Source organism: Canis lupus, chromosome 14, assembly GCF_003254725.2.
Source record: "Canis lupus dingo isolate Sandy chromosome 14, ASM325472v2, whole genome shotgun sequence".
Lineage (NCBI taxonomy): Eukaryota > Metazoa > Chordata > Mammalia > Carnivora > Canidae > Canis > Canis lupus.
In genome coordinates, this window is record NC_064256.1 from 48389973 (window position 1) to 48405735 (window position 15763).

A 15763-nucleotide genomic window follows, 5' to 3' on the forward strand; every position below is an offset into this window, starting at 1 on the left:
TTTTTTTATTGGTGTTCAATTTACTAACATACAGAATAACACCCAGTGCCCGTCACCCATTCACTCCCACCCCCCGCCCTCCTCCCCTTCTACCACCCCTAGTTCGTTTCCCAGAGTTAGCAGTCTTTACGTTCTGTCTCCCTTTCTGATATTTCCCACACATTTCTTCTCCCTTCCCTTATTTTCCCTTTCACTATTATTTATATTCCCCAAATGAATGAGAACATATAATGTTTGTCCTTCTCCGACTGACTTACTTCACTCAGCATAATACCCTCCAGTTCCATCCACGTTGAAGCAAATGGTGGGTATTTGTCATTTCTAATAGCTGAGTAATATTCCATTGTATACATAAACCACATCTTCTTTTCTGACAAAAATCCAATTACCCTCACCCTGAGCTCATGATTTAACACGTCCCTTAGACCTCTTCTAAACAGAATGCCAATTCCTCAGCTTCCTCCTTGACATCACCTCAACCATTTTCCATTATCACATGCTACAGCACAATTCCTGGCACTTATTAAAAAAACTGAAGAATTCACAAAGAAGTTTGTTGATGAGGATGCTTCCGGTTTTCTCGGCACTAATTCCTCCAGCCATGCTTCTTCTCTTGTCCCCATTTAGTCAATTTGGGTTTTGTTTTTTATTCATGACAGAGACAGAGAGAGAGAGAGAGAAAGGCAGAGGGAGAAGCAGGCTCTGTGCAGGGAACCGGACGTGGGACTCGATCCGGGGTCTACAGGATCACACCCCAGGCCGAAGGCGGCGGTTTAGCGCTGGGCCACCGGGGCTGCCCCATTTAGTCAATTTGGATGTACCTCAAAGGATTCATGGAGAATCTCCCACCTGAGAGCCTACTGTCAAGACTCCCTCCCCTACCCTTCAGCCTTTGCACTCTCTTCTCACTCATCCAAGTCATACGTATGGATTGGGTACCACCAAATAGGCTTACACTGTCCTAGGATCTAGAAATAGAGAAATAAGCAAAATCCACAGGATTTTGACCTTTAAGGACTTTATAGTCTAGCAAAGACAGAGATAAAAAGCCATTTACTATAAAGTATGTTAATTGCTTATTCTTGGCATCTAAAAGTATAGCTCCATTTAGATATCCAACAAAGCCTAAAATGAAATGGTGTGAAAACCAATCTCACTGTCTTTTTTTTTTTTTTTTAAGATTTTATTTATGTGTTCATGAGAGACACAGAGAGAGGCCGAGACATAGAGGGAGAAGCAGACTCCCCATGGGGAGCCTGATGCAGGACTCGATCCCAGGATCCCGGGATCATGGCCTGAGCCAAAGGCAGATGCTCAACCACTGAGCCACCTAGGCGCCCCACTCATTGTCTTCTTAATCCTCCTCCCTCAGTGATCACCTTTTTCCAAATTTGTCATAATCATTAGTGATTCAGAGTCCCAGTCTCCTGTGCTCTATCCCTGTGAACACATTTGTGATGTCTCCCCTTTGATACGCATTCAGGTATACATGTACAACATTGGCCCAGGATCCAACTCATTCCTGGATTCCTAAGCATCTTCATTACTTTCCTCTCTGTTCGAGATTCCCTTCCGATACAATTTTATCCTTTCCTTCCATACATATCCTTTTGATAATATTTCCTTTCTCTAAATATCCAACCAGAACTCTCAGTGTTTGCTGATACAAAGTACACCTTCTCATAATGGGTTTCACAGTTCTCTACAAATTACTGGTGATCATGCTCCGAAGGGGCTTGCTTGCTCAATGTTCGTAAAATAGTTCGTGGTCTTTATTTTAATTCATTCATATTTGAATTCCACATACATATTCCATTTCCATTGGTTATTTATATATATTTCTCTCCCATATGATTAATCTCTTGCTTTCATCAAAATATTTTTTAATATTAATCTTTTCTATTATTTCACTTCTTTTGTGATGTATAGAAACTGTCATTTGAGCAATCCTGATGCAGGCTACAGAAGGAGCAGTTTGTTGTAGCATGCTTAGCTGAGTACTGCCGAGCAGATAGCAGGCATGCAAAACATTAGAGACCTACATACAAGTCTGTGGATGATACTAGTGGTGTTTTTAAACTAATTTCTATCTTTTGTCTTTATGTGTCAGTTGTTTTAACCAGACATTTAAATGACCCAATATTTTCATCTAAGGAGTTCTAATAACCAAGGCATCAGTGCTGAGTGAACCTAATGTCTGTGGACAGGCTCCTCATTAGTGCACATACAAATTCATAAAAATACAAATGTTATGTTCTCTATTTTTAAAACTACGGGTCTTAGTATAGTTACAGAGCATTAAAGATTTTCTGGTTAAATTTTAATTTCTCTTGTCTTCCCATACCCTCCCCCAACAAAAATAATCAATAATGACTTTCTTTGCCTTTAGATTATCCCCAGCTCCGTAACTACACTTTTGGCCGACACAGGTGAGCCAGCCCTTATGAGCCAACGCACAGCTGCATGAAAGTAAGACTGTACCACAAGAAAGAAGAGGTAGGAAGAGTCAGCATAAGTGTATATACTACTTCCACATGTTTCCATTCACTTAAAAATGTTACCTAAATAATACAGAAGAGTAACTGCATGGCTTCTAAGAAGCCAAGAGCATCACAGTGCATGAATCAATGACATAACCTATTAAAATCACATAAACACCTCCTAGAATAACTTAGAATGAGATCTTAAAATTCTCCCGTGCAAACTAAAAAGAACCATAGAGAGAGCATGCAGCTCCATTGCCATATTTTAAATTATCTGGGCACAGGCCCATAAATCTCTCAAGTTTTTAAGAGGTAAAAATTACTGGGTATCTAAACAGAACTGGCTGGATGTTTGTCCAGGCACCGAGAACACCATAGAGCGAACCAGGCCCTCCTGCAGAGCCAAGGGTGTAAGAGCATTTGTATGAAACACTCCTTCCAAGAAAAGGCACTGGTGTTGTATTTGGCTAGGGGAAAACCAAATCGCAATACAGGAAGTTCTATGGTTTTTTTGTTTTATTTTGTTTTGGTTTTCTTTTCTTTCTTCTCCATACTTTCCTACCTTCTCCCTAAGTAGCAATCTTTAAAAAGCAACATTATATATTGGCATCAAGGGATTCCATGTTTCAAATGTTTATGGAATGACCTTACTTATTGCAGACAAAGTCTGCAAACTAGAATTTAGATCCCCACATAAGAAAACAATAAAGAAGAAGACAGGGGCTGGCAGGGAAAAATATATTTCTCCAAAGTGGTATGAATTTGGCATTAATAGGAAGCCAAGTCTGGACCACAGAGATAAGCATCTTTTGTCAGTGTATTTCCTAGTTGAGTTTTGTCGAGATAAAGCTCCATTTAAAAGACAGTTGCCTGCATACAATTCCTGGGTTGTCAAAGTGCTGAATTTGATCCAGCTAATGAATAAAAAAAGTTAACCTTACAAAAACTATCAATTATAAAGTCATTTTCTGATGACCATTTTTCAGATTCACACAAAGGGACTGAGGTCTAAGTAGCAATGCAAGAGAAAGAGAATGTGACCAGGATTGAGAACATGAGATTTGTTAAATGTATTGCTTTTTGAGAAAATATTTCGTTTTCTCTTTAAACTGCCAAGACTGCTAGTCCTTGCTTCCTTAGATGCTTTTTTATTTAATTTTAGTGAGTGAGAACCATTTTCTTAAGTAGTTAGGTATTAAATTATTGATATTCTTCCTTTCCATTCATGACTGCAATTTGACTTGAAATATATTTAAATGCAATGTCATTATATTCCTTCTCTTCTTCAAGTTCTAGGGCTTAAAAAAAAATGCTTCCAAAACAAATTTCATTCATTCACTTCACAGAAACATATTAATGTCTTACTCTGTGCCAGGTCCCAAAGATAAAGTCATGCAGAAAGCTGTGATGCCAGCCTCCTAGGACTCATGGTCTACTGGGAGCCAGTAAAAAGAAAAAAGAATTCACAGAATGTGGTGAGTGTTAGCACAAGGGCAAAGAAGAGATCCAAGGAGAATGGAGAGGAGAAGAAATCACTTAACTCCATACCAGTGAGGTCAGGGAGGGCTGAACAGAGGCGATGCCAGTTCACCAAGTCTTCAGGAGCTATTTTTTCCACCACTTGAAAGCACAAGTGCATGACATGGGGGAAGAAGCCCTTAACCATGGGACTGATAACACTTCACTCCCTGTGACATCACTTAACCTCCCCAAGCCATTGACTGCATCCTTGCCTCCTGACCAGGAATAGCGAGACGGCCTATTCTATTCTGGAAAGGATTGCTGTGAGATCACAAGAGATACTGTGGATGAAAGCACAACACAACTTCAAGGAATTTGCATTCAGGACAGCATTATTTTTAGAGCCAAAGAGTCTCTAACAACAGACAGGCAAGGCAATTTGAATGTAGCAAAGAAAGGCCTGCCGTAAATCCAGAATGGGATAAAATGTTTGTTAAGTATGAAAAATCCACAAAACTCAATTTCCAATTTGAACTTACTTCTCTAGATCTTTTATCCTAGAAAGACAAAACACAGCAATTTGTTCTTTGCATTTATAATTTACGGTTTAAATTTCTCTGGCTTTCTCATCTACAGTTGTTTCTTTACTCTTTAGCAATTTGTATCACTGAATAATACAGGCAAAAAGAGGCTTCCTTTTCTAGTGGTTCCCATTAATCATCTCCTTTGGCTTTATGCCCTTATATAAGGAAAGAAAATTCAGAGGTCTGTTGAGAAGGCCCTGAGTTCCCAATCAGCTCTTTGTCTGAAATAAACATGCAACATCATGCAATCTGTGGGGCTTCCATTCCCAACACCCTCATTCAACCACAGGGGCTCTCCTGTGCCCTTCAATTCAAGATTGTTTCCCCCTCAAGATACTGATTAACTTCAAAAGGAGAAGGAGTAACTTCACAGTGAGGGGACCCAACAGATACCACCTCAACAACATAATCAAGGTCAACACCGCCATTACTAACACATATAGACAGCATGGACCCTAATACAATGAGCTGACAAGGACACAGTATTATTTCTCTGGTATTCTTGCCAAAAATGCATCACCTTGGGACACCTGGGTGGCTCAGTGTCTGCTTTTGGCTCAGGGCATGATCCTGAAGTTCCGCGATCAAGTCCCACATCAGGTTTCCTGCATGGAGCCTGCTTCTACCTCTACCCCTCTCTCTCTCTCTCTCTCTCTCTCTCTCTCTCTCTCTCTCTCCCTTTCTATGTCTCTCATGAATAAATAAATAAAATCTTTTAAAAATGCATCACCTTATTTAAACCATCAAATATCAAACAAATCCAAATTGATTTGGATTTCTACAAAATAACTGACCAGTACTCAACAAAAGTCATGAAAATTCAGGAAAAAACAAGGAACTGTCAGATTGGAAGACAACTATATGCAATGTGGGATCCCAAATTGGATCCTTAACCAGACAAAGGACATTAAAAACTGGTGAAATCAAATAATGGTAATAGTATTGCACCACTGTTAATTCCTTAGTTTGGGAATTGTACCATCATTATGCAAAATGTTAACCTAGGGGAAACTAGATGAAGGTATATGGGAATATTCTATACTACTTTGTGCAACTTTCCAAAAGCCTATCATGATTTCAACATAGAATGTTGATCAAGTGATTCTTCTGGATTTTGCTTTGACTTTCCAGCTTTTGCACAGATTCTTGGAAAGTCTTTATTTCACATAACCCTTCCCAGAAATCTATACTTAGAAATGTATGAATTCCAAACATCTCTTCACTCCCAATACAACAGGAAGAAAAATGCCAATATTCTTAGAAACCATTTCACAATTACAAAGAGAGGGAAAATCAATTAACAAATTAATAAATAGCAAAAATAATACATTATTTAATGTCATATTTAACAGTTACAAAGGCAGGACTATTTATTTGTTGTTACATGACAGGAAACAGAATTGTAGGTTTGCAAATGTGTCTTTACACAACTCACCTGTGGGGAATGGTGGGAGCTCTTCTTCCCTCTCTTCCCACACCAAGTCCACCTTTCCCACCCCTTTATTAGCTTCCTCCTAAAGAGGGAGCAATCGATCCCAGAGACATTTATTGCCCCATGATAACAAGCAAGCAGGCTCCACCTAAGAAGCATGGACCCAAGCACACCTCCTTCTCTTACGTCCCTGCTTTAAACCCGGGCATGTAGGAAATCAGTTATACTCTGCCTCTTTCTGTTCCCTGAATAGCTGATTGAGGGCAGAAAGTTTAAAAAGGAACTCTACTTAGGTCTTGAGAACAACTGAGTCCCGGACAGGGACACAGCAGGGACCACTACTGTGGTGTTGACAACGTGACGCCTTGATTTCCCTTGAGTGAAGGTTCTCGTGAACAAGCCGTTATGATCCTGGTGGGGAGACGAGGTCATCTGCACACAGAATTTAAGTGCCCAGACCCCCACATTCATAATACTCTCAACAGGCACACCAACTGTTACACAAAGAAGAAAGGAAACCACCAAGCAATATCCTCAAAGCAGAGCAAAATATCTAAGAAAGGAATTTGAATCTCAAAAATCACAAGCTACATTACCTTCTTAATAAATGCCACTGAAAACGTGTCCCAGGACACTATCCCATGGTCCATCAGTTCAACAAAGGCCGTCAGGGTGAAGGACAGCATGTCTCCAAAGCTGGAAAACACAAAGAGGATTAATGGAGATGGGACCAAGAGCTGAGCAGGAGGACAGACACAGAGGTGAGAAAGCTTCAGAAAAGTGAATGCAACGGATCTGTAAAAGATCACTGGGATAAGCAGCTGGGCCATAGGAAACTTCCTCAAAAATGTGAGTCAGTGGGAAGAAAGTAGGTGAGCTTTGCAAAGTAAGCTAGGGCCTCAGTGCGACAGACCTGGACTCATACTGACTCTCACTCTGGTGAGCTGTGTCATATGGGGCCATTAACTAATCCCCCTGAGCCTCTGTGTGCTTGGCTGAAAAACTGAATAATGATTCTTATTTAACACAGGGCTGCTTGTAATGCACTTAATAACGTACAGCATATAAGCATTCAGTAGATGGTAGCTTAAAGAAAATCTTCTCAGCCAACAGAGGGCAATGTGCTTCTTTTATTACTCACGGGTATCTAATAATTAGAAATAATTCTAGTAAGACCACTAGCACTTTGCAGAGGATCTGAGTAGTCTATATACATATGTACGTATGTGTATGTGTGTAGGTGAGTGCTTACACACACACAAACACCTCAATACAAATATTACATATATATGTAATATATATGTAAATGAGCGTACTCATTTCTATGTTACACTGGCCAGCATTATATCCTTATTAATAGGCTCTATAGAATATCTGTGAAAATAATGATTATTTGCTGGCCACAGACTTGCAGTGATTTGGAAGGCTGTAGGAAGGTTTGAATGCATGGGTTAGAAATCAGAACAGAGATCAGATGCACTCAGGCAAAAGCACTATCCTTCTAAAACAACTTGACCCTTGTTCCTCACAAGACAATATCCTGGTTTCTAATGCTCTCAAAACAACACTTAACAGACACTCAGAGTCTTACAGAAACTCACCTCTACCGTAAATTATCACCATAATAAATGTTAACTGTCAAAATAAGTACTCTCTTCAAGTACACTGAATGAGGCCCATCGGGATTTCTGCCCATGTATGCCATCTCACAGATTTCATGCACTTGAGACTTAAAAAAAATAAAGTTGGTTGTTCTATTTCGAGTCTCTAGACTCCTACATGCCACAATTGTTACACTACAAAGTCTCATAGAATGTTTAGAATGAAACTTATCAACTATTTTCAGCAAAAATAATAGAAAACAGTCTCCTATTTCTTTTAAAACAGCTTCGTAACTTCCCTTCTGGCCAGTGCTCTCAGCCCAGCCTCTGGGATGACCTTGGTTGGGCCTTCTGCATCACTTCAGAGGCTGTGAGGCTCTCAGGAGAAGACCGTGATCCCAAGCTACTAGAGATCAGAGAGGATGGGGTGCAAGAGAAAGACACCATTATGTGGGTGGTGTCTGGAATCAGATACAAGTTTCCGCTGCAACTCAAAGTGGGCAAGTTACTGATGCATGCTGTGCCTCAGTTTCCTTCTTAAAAATGCCAGTGGTGGTGGTGATACCTTACTTAGGATTTCTGGGGGAAACAGAACAAGCTACCACACTTCAATCTTTTCCAGCAGTGTGTAGTGCATATGTAGCAACATGTGATTGTTAGCTATGATCATTACGCAAAAGTGATCTTCTAGAAAGGTAAATGAAGTTCATGATCTTCAAATGTTTGCCTTCATTGTGTCAAGGATTCTCTGTCCAGGGCAGAAAAAAAAGGCAAGGAGAGCCAAACCACTCAGGTCAGAAATACATTTTTTAAAGGCTTCTCAGAGTCACATACTGGCAATACCAATCTTACAGGGGCTCTCCCTAGATGGCATGCCCCTCAAAATATCCAAACCGGAAAACCCAAGTTTACTTGAAGGAGAATACCCAAAAAAAAAAAAAAAAAAAAAAAGTAGAAAGATGAAAAATGGGTTAAAAAGAGTATCAAGAAAGATTAAATTAAAAAAAAAAAGAAAGAAAAAGAAAATCCAGAGACAACTCCTTCTACAATGAATCACAAGAAAATCCAGATGTCAGATTATGCAGAGGAAAAAAATAAAAAAGGAAATTGCCTCAGGAAAATAAGAGAGCCAGGTATTAAAGCAATTAGTAAGATTAATAAAACGTCTTGGCATTAGTATTACTGTGAAGATATTATTACATAATAATGTATAGTATTAGTAGTAAACGATATTAGCTAATGTATTTTTTTTTATTATAGCATTAGTGGTAAACACCATTAGCATATTTTTTGTCCTTTTTGCTTAGAAAGGGGGGAAACAAACATGGTAACTAATAGTTGCCATTTGCATATATGTGGCAAGTTAAAAGACCTCAACGGCTAAGAGACTCCCATTATACACGACATCGACATCGGAGAATGGCATCCATGGCCTCCATACAGTGCAAAACACAGCCTCGTGTTGTCACTCGCAGTACAAGCAATGAAACAGACAATGACAAAGAAAAAAGCTATTGGAATCCAACTCTTTACTTTATATCCCCTAGAGCTACTTAAAGCTGAGAACAGAGATAGATTAGTCTTCCTTAACTACTTTAGAAACAAAAAATAAATTATATTTTTATAATGTATTATAAATTATAAAAAGGGCCCATCATCCAAGTGGCCTTAGTAACACCTGGGGATTGTCCCACTTCCTCAAATGCTCCAGAGCTCTGCCCATGGACTCCTCAGGCAGGATGCAAGGACTTGGGAGGAAAGATGGAGAGAAAGAGAAAGAGTATTATTTGGTTTCCAAATATCCACATTTTGCTTTTGGGGCCAGGATTTCAATCTCCACGGTTGTGGAGGACATGGAGCACCATTTCTGCAACTGCAGGTAGGCCTTTATATGCTTTGCTGTTATCCATCAGTGTGAATGACTGGTAAGTGAGAGAAGCTTCTTCCAGAACACAAACCAAGATGCCCAGAGCAGGGGATCGCTCCCTTGGTCCATCTAATAACAGTTTATATAAATGTATTATTTATATTCCAATTTTATAGAACTACTACCTAATAACATTTCATTTATACATGTGATATATTTTAATATATTCTATGTATATTCTTCGATCATATATATTCTATTTTTACATTATATATAACAGATATCAAATATATGTGTTGTATTATTACAATATAAAATATACACATATAATATGCTACATACGTATTTATAGCACATACGACATAAGTATAATTCACTGTGGCGTTGTTAGATGGCATACAAGGTTTCCACAAGAGAGAATTTTTTGTAATTCAACCTCAAAACCTCAATTGCAAAGAGAAGATGTCCATGCTAACATGTTATTGCATTCCAAATCCAAGTGACTCAATCACCTAATTTCAAATGATGCAGCTATAAAAGCCCTTACCGAACCCTGACATAGATGTTTACTTTAAATCCTAGAGGAGTGACACAGACTCCAAAGACAGAAGGCAGGAGCCAAGGCCCTGTGTCTGAAGTACAAGATCAAGGCCAAAAGGGTTACAAGTATAAAGCCACCACATGGCACATGCGGGAGCACTTTTATTTGTTTGGTTTATTTGTTTTTTATAAAGTGCTAAGCTAAAGATTTTGCAGTACTGCCTGCCACAAATTAAGCCGACTGCAAACTTTACATGCTGGTCGAGAGCCATGTCACAGCCAACACACCATGTGTGCTGGAATGATTCAAATAAATGTTTCTCATCAACTCAGTAGAGACCATCTTCATTCCAACAAAATTCAGCCAATCTCAAAGCATTTCAATTTAAGCTGCTAAATTTATAAAAGAACAGTGCTTCCAAATGTTTCGGTTGGGTGCCATGCCCAAGGCAGAAGGGGAGATAAGATGCAAGTTAAGGCCACTTTTTAAAGTTATCGACAAATCCTATCCATCATACTCACTAGATCCTTAATTCCCAAAGTTAATGAATATAGCTCTGCTCTGCCTTTTGAATTTTTCCAAATGTTTCCTGTTGTATATGGTAAACATTATATACATAAAAGGTTATGCATTTCTAAATCACCCTTTAGACGTTCCCTTGGCCTTCAGATTTCATAGCATGCCTTCTGCGTGCAAACGTTCTTTTGGCTCCTTTGTTAAAAATTTAACTGCAAATCAATTCTGGACTCTATTCTATTTCTTTGATCTGTCTATCGCCTCACACCAGTATCACACTGTGTTAATAACTTTTTTTTTTATTTATGATAGGCACACAGTGAGAGAGAGAGAGAGGCAGAGACACAGGCAGAGGGAGAAGCAGGCTCCATGCACCGGAAGCCCGACGTGGGATTCGATCCCGGGTCTCCAGGATCGCGCCCTGGGCCAAAGGCAAGCGCCAAACCGCTGCGCCACCCAGGGATCCCAATAACTTTTTAGGAAGTCTTGAAGTCAGGTAATGAAATCCTCCAACTTGGTTTCTCTTTGTTGCTTTTTCAAGACTGTGTCGGCTATTTTAGGTGCTATACATTTCCTTTAAGTTTTAGGATTGGTCTGCAATGTCTTTTTAAAAAATCATATTGCATTGGGGGCACCTGGTGGCTCAGTAGGTTAAGCAGCCAACTCTTGGTTTTGGCTTAGGTCATGATCTCAGGGTCGTGAGATGGAGCCACAGCGTCAGACTCCCCACTGAGTGGGGAGTCAGCTTCCCCTCTCTCTCTGTCTCTCTCTCTCTCTCTCCCGCTTTGACCCTCCTGGGGCTCATGATTTCTCTCTCTATATATAGTAAGTAAATAAATCTTAAAAATAATCCTACTGCATTGAACCTACAGGTTTATTTGGGGAGAACTGCTATCTTAACAATATTATATCTTCCAGGAAATGGCATATTCTCCACTTGTTTAGGTCTTTAATTTCTTTCAGCCATGTATTTATTTTTCAGTGAACAGATATTATATGTCTCTTGTTAAAGTTATTTCTTTGAATTTTATGATTGTGACACTCTGCAAATGGAATTTTTTAAATTTCATTTTCTAGTTGTTGACTGTTAGTGTATAACAATACATCACTTTTATACACTGATGCTGTATCCTGAAACCTTGTTAAATTAAATTATGAGATCTAACAGTTTCTTTACAGATTCCTTGTGATTTTCTACATAGACAGTCATGTCTTCTATGAATAGAGTTGGTTTTACTCCTTCTTCTCTGATCATTATGTCTTTTCTTTCTTTCTTGACTTATTGCTATAGCTAAACCCTCTAGTACTATGTTAACACAAGTGTATAGAGTAAACATATTTACTGTATCCCCAGTTTTTAAGAGGGCAGAGATTGGCAGGAATTCAGTCCTCCAACATTAAGTATGATGCGTTTTTTTGTTTTTGTTTTTTTTTTTTGTAAGTGCTCATTATCAGATTGAGGAAGTTCCCTCTATTCCTAGATTGCTGAGAATTTTATGAATGGATGTTGGATTTATGAAGGGCTTTTTCTGTATCTACCTATTATTTTCCGTATCTATGAAAAAAATTTTTCTCCTTAAGTCTTCGCCTTTGTTTTACTAAATGCTAAATCATAGTGACTGTTTTTCAAACATTAAACCATTTCTGGGATAAACCTTTACTGGCCACAATGTATTATCCTATTTATATATCATTTGATTCTATCTGTTAATACGTTGCCAGGGGTTTTTGCACCAGTGTTCATTAGATGGTCTGATTAGCTGGCACATTTGATATCTAAAATTTAAAATTTATTGGCATAAAGTTATTCACAATAATCCTTTACCTGCAGTGCAACCTATAGTAATATTTCCTCTTTTACTCCTAGTATTGATGTTTGGGTTTTTCTCTTCTTTTTTCCTACTAAATACTTAAAAATAATCAGTTGTGGCTTTAATTTTCTCTATTATTTATATGTCTTCTATTTCACTGATAGGTCCTCTTTTTATTCCTTTCCCTACTTATGTAATTCACACTTATTTATTCTACCTTCTTAAGGTAGAAAATTAGATCATTGATTTTTAAAACCATTCTTTCCCAATATAGGCACTTAAGGCTATAATTTCCCTCTAAGCACTGCTTTAGCTGTATCCACAGATTTTGTTTTGCTATATTGTATTTTATTATCATCCAATTCAAAAAATTTGCATTTTCACCTGGGTTTATTACCTGACTCCTGGGTGTCTTTTAATTTTCAAATATCTGGGGCTTTTCAGCAAATTTTTTGTTACTGATTTCTAATACAATTTCCTTGTGGTCAAAGAATATAATCTGTATAATTTCAATCATTTGAAGATTCTTGAGACTTCTCATGGCCTAGTATAAGGTCTATTTGGGGAACGTTGCCCATGCATTTGAAAAGAGTACATATTCTGCTACTGTTGAACGTGATGCTCTCTATATAAAAAGCCAAGATCTTTATAGTGTTGATCAAATCCTGTATACCCTGATTTTGCCAAGTTTTCCTAAGTTAGAAGACAGTGTTAAAATACCAATTATTATTATGAATTTGTCTATTTTTCCCTTTAGTTGTCAGTTTTTGTTCCAAGCTTTTTGAAATCTTAAATTAACTAAACATTTAACACTTTTATGTCTTCCTAATAAGTTAACCATTTTATTATGAATTATCCTTCCTTACTTCTGACAAAATATTGTTTTGAAGTATTATTTTGTCTGCTATTAATAAAACAACTTAGTTTTATTATTATTATTCACAATCACATGTATTATTCACATTTATACCTATGCATTTTCCAACTTTCAAACTACATTCACCTTTGCATTTCTAGGACATCTCTTATAAATAGCAAATATCTGGGTCATGCATGCTTTTTCAAATTTGATCTGTAATCTTTTCATCGTAGTGATTAATCTATTTAGACTTGATTATTGATATGATTAGGTTTAAGTCAATTTATCATTTATTTCCTGTTTGTCTCAACTACATTTTGTTCTGTTTTTCTTTCCTTACCTTCTTTTGCATAAGCAAATATTTTTTATAGTCCATTTTAATTCCTCTATTGCATTTTGAGTTATCCTTCTTTTAGCTTTGTATGGTCACATGTTTTTTAAAGAAATATGAGAAAAAAATTTTTTAAAGATTTATTTATTTTTGAAAGAAAGCATGTGGGGGTGGGAGGGGGCATAGGAAGAGGGAGAGAATCTTGAATAGGCTTCAGACCCAGGATTTTGGGATCTCACCACCCTGAGATAATGACCTGAGCTGAAACCAAGGGTGAGACACTTAACCGACTGAGCACGCCAGAAATAGAAGAAAATTTTAAAACAAAAACTTTATCTTGTCTTTTGTATTTATCCACATCTCTATAATTTCCCTCCATAGAGCTTGAATTCTGTCTAGTGTCACATCCCTTCAGTCTGGAGAACTTCCTTCATATTTCCTATATAGTGTAGGCCCGCTAACGACAAACCACCTTCGTTTTCCTTCATCTAAAAGTGTCTTTATTTCACCTTCATTTCCAAAAGATATTTTTACTGGATAAGAATTATGGCTTGACAAGTTTTCGTTTGTGTTTTGGGGGATTTTTTTTTTTTTTGGCACTTCTAAAATGTTGCCCTCTGGCCTCTACTGGTTTTAATGAGAAATCCACTCTCATTTTACTCTCTTTTTTTTTTTTTTTTTTTTTTTCATTTTACTCTCTTAATGTAATAAGCTGTTTTTCTCTGCCTTCAAGGTATCCTTTTATTTTTAAATTTCAGAAGTTCTGGGGATCCCTGGGTGGCGCAGCGGTTTGGCGCCTGCCTTTGGCCCAGGGCGCGATCCTGGAGACCTGGGATCGAATCCCACATCGGGCTTCTGGTGCATGGAGCCTGCTTCTCCCTCTGCCTGTGTCTCTGCCTCTCTCTCTTTCTCTGTGACTATCATAAATAAATAAAAAAATTTTAAAAAAAATTTCAGAAGTTCAGGGCACCTACGGTGACTCCCTCAGCTAAGCGTGTGGGACTCTTGACTTCAGCTCAGGTCATGATGAGGGTTGTGGGACCGAGCCCCGTGTCGGGCTCTGCACTCAGCGGAGCATCTAGCTGGGATTCTCTCTTTCTCCCTCCCTCTGCCCCTCTCCTCCCCACCCTCCTTCATACTCGATCTCTCTTTCTCTCTCTCTCTCTAAAAATACGTAAATAAATCCTTAAGTTTCAGAGGTTTGACTATGATGTTTCCACATACAGTTTTCTTCCTATTTATTCCACTTAGGATCACTGAGCTTCTTAGCCCTATACATTTACGTTTTTCAACAAATTTTGGAAACCCAAATATTTTTCTGCTTCATTCTCTCTTTCCTCTCTTTCTGAGACCCCAGTTAAATGTATTTTAAATCAACTGTTACCATCTCACAGATCAATTACTCACTACTCTTTTTGTCCAGTCTTCAGACTAGGGAATTTGGGCTGATACATCTTCAAGTTTACTATTTCTTCTGCCCTCTTCAACTCCCATACATTTAAAATATTATACTTTTCAGTTTTATAGTTTCCAATTGGTTATTCCTTATGGTTTCCATTTCTCTGCTAAGACTTCTCATCTGTGCACTCATTACACTAATATTTTTGTCTTCTAATTTATAAATGTTCCTTTAAAATCTTCATTTGCTAGTTCCAACACCTGGGGCATCTCAGGCTCAGCTTCTACTACTTACTTTACTTTTTTCTTAAGAATGGGTCATCTTTTCTTATTCTTCATATATCTAGTAATTTCTTTATTATACTCTGAACATTGGGAATAAAATTGTCAAGTCTCAATATCCAGTTTTGTTCTTCTGAAGAATGTTTTGTTAGAGCAGAAAGAAACCTAGCTAGAATCAAACTCCAAATTCTGCAGTGAGTGGCAGTTGAAATCTCTTCTCAGTTCTTTCCATTTCTAGTTGCTGTCTTTACCAGGCCCATTGGGGTTCTCACATACATACACACTTACACACATGTACATTCACACTTCCACTTTGGGCAGAGTTTATAGGCGGGTATATGTAGATGTGTAGGTACGGGATCTCATACCCTCTGAGCTTCCCTTTTTTCATGGATTCTCCCTCATAAGCCTCAGTCTTGGTAAGTTACTAAGAAGAAATAGTTTGGGGCTGACTGAGGCTTTCAACCACCCCATGCTAACTGGATGAGTGGTTATCTTCAGGCAAAAAGTACAAACACACAAATCTCATCCAAGGCCCATTTGTTCTTTCAAGGATTGACCTCCCTTTTCCTGTCTACTTTAGGATGCTATCCAGTT

At 38.1% G+C, this 15763-nt stretch overlaps 1 protein-coding gene across 6 annotated transcripts in view; it reads right to left on the reverse strand.

The window, feature by feature from the left end:
* The window catches only part of ELMO1 (engulfment and cell motility 1), a 526001-nt gene that overhangs the window by 333211 nt on the left and 177027 nt on the right, over nucleotides 1-15763 (reverse strand). For all 6 annotated transcript variants that reach the window (XM_025464640.3, XM_049093811.1, XM_049093813.1 and 3 more), the window contains one exon: nucleotides 6557-6656. In XM_025464640.3, the coding sequence (XP_025320425.1) occupies nucleotides 6557-6656 (100 nt within the window). The remainder of the gene's footprint in view (nucleotides 1-6556; nucleotides 6657-15763) is intronic.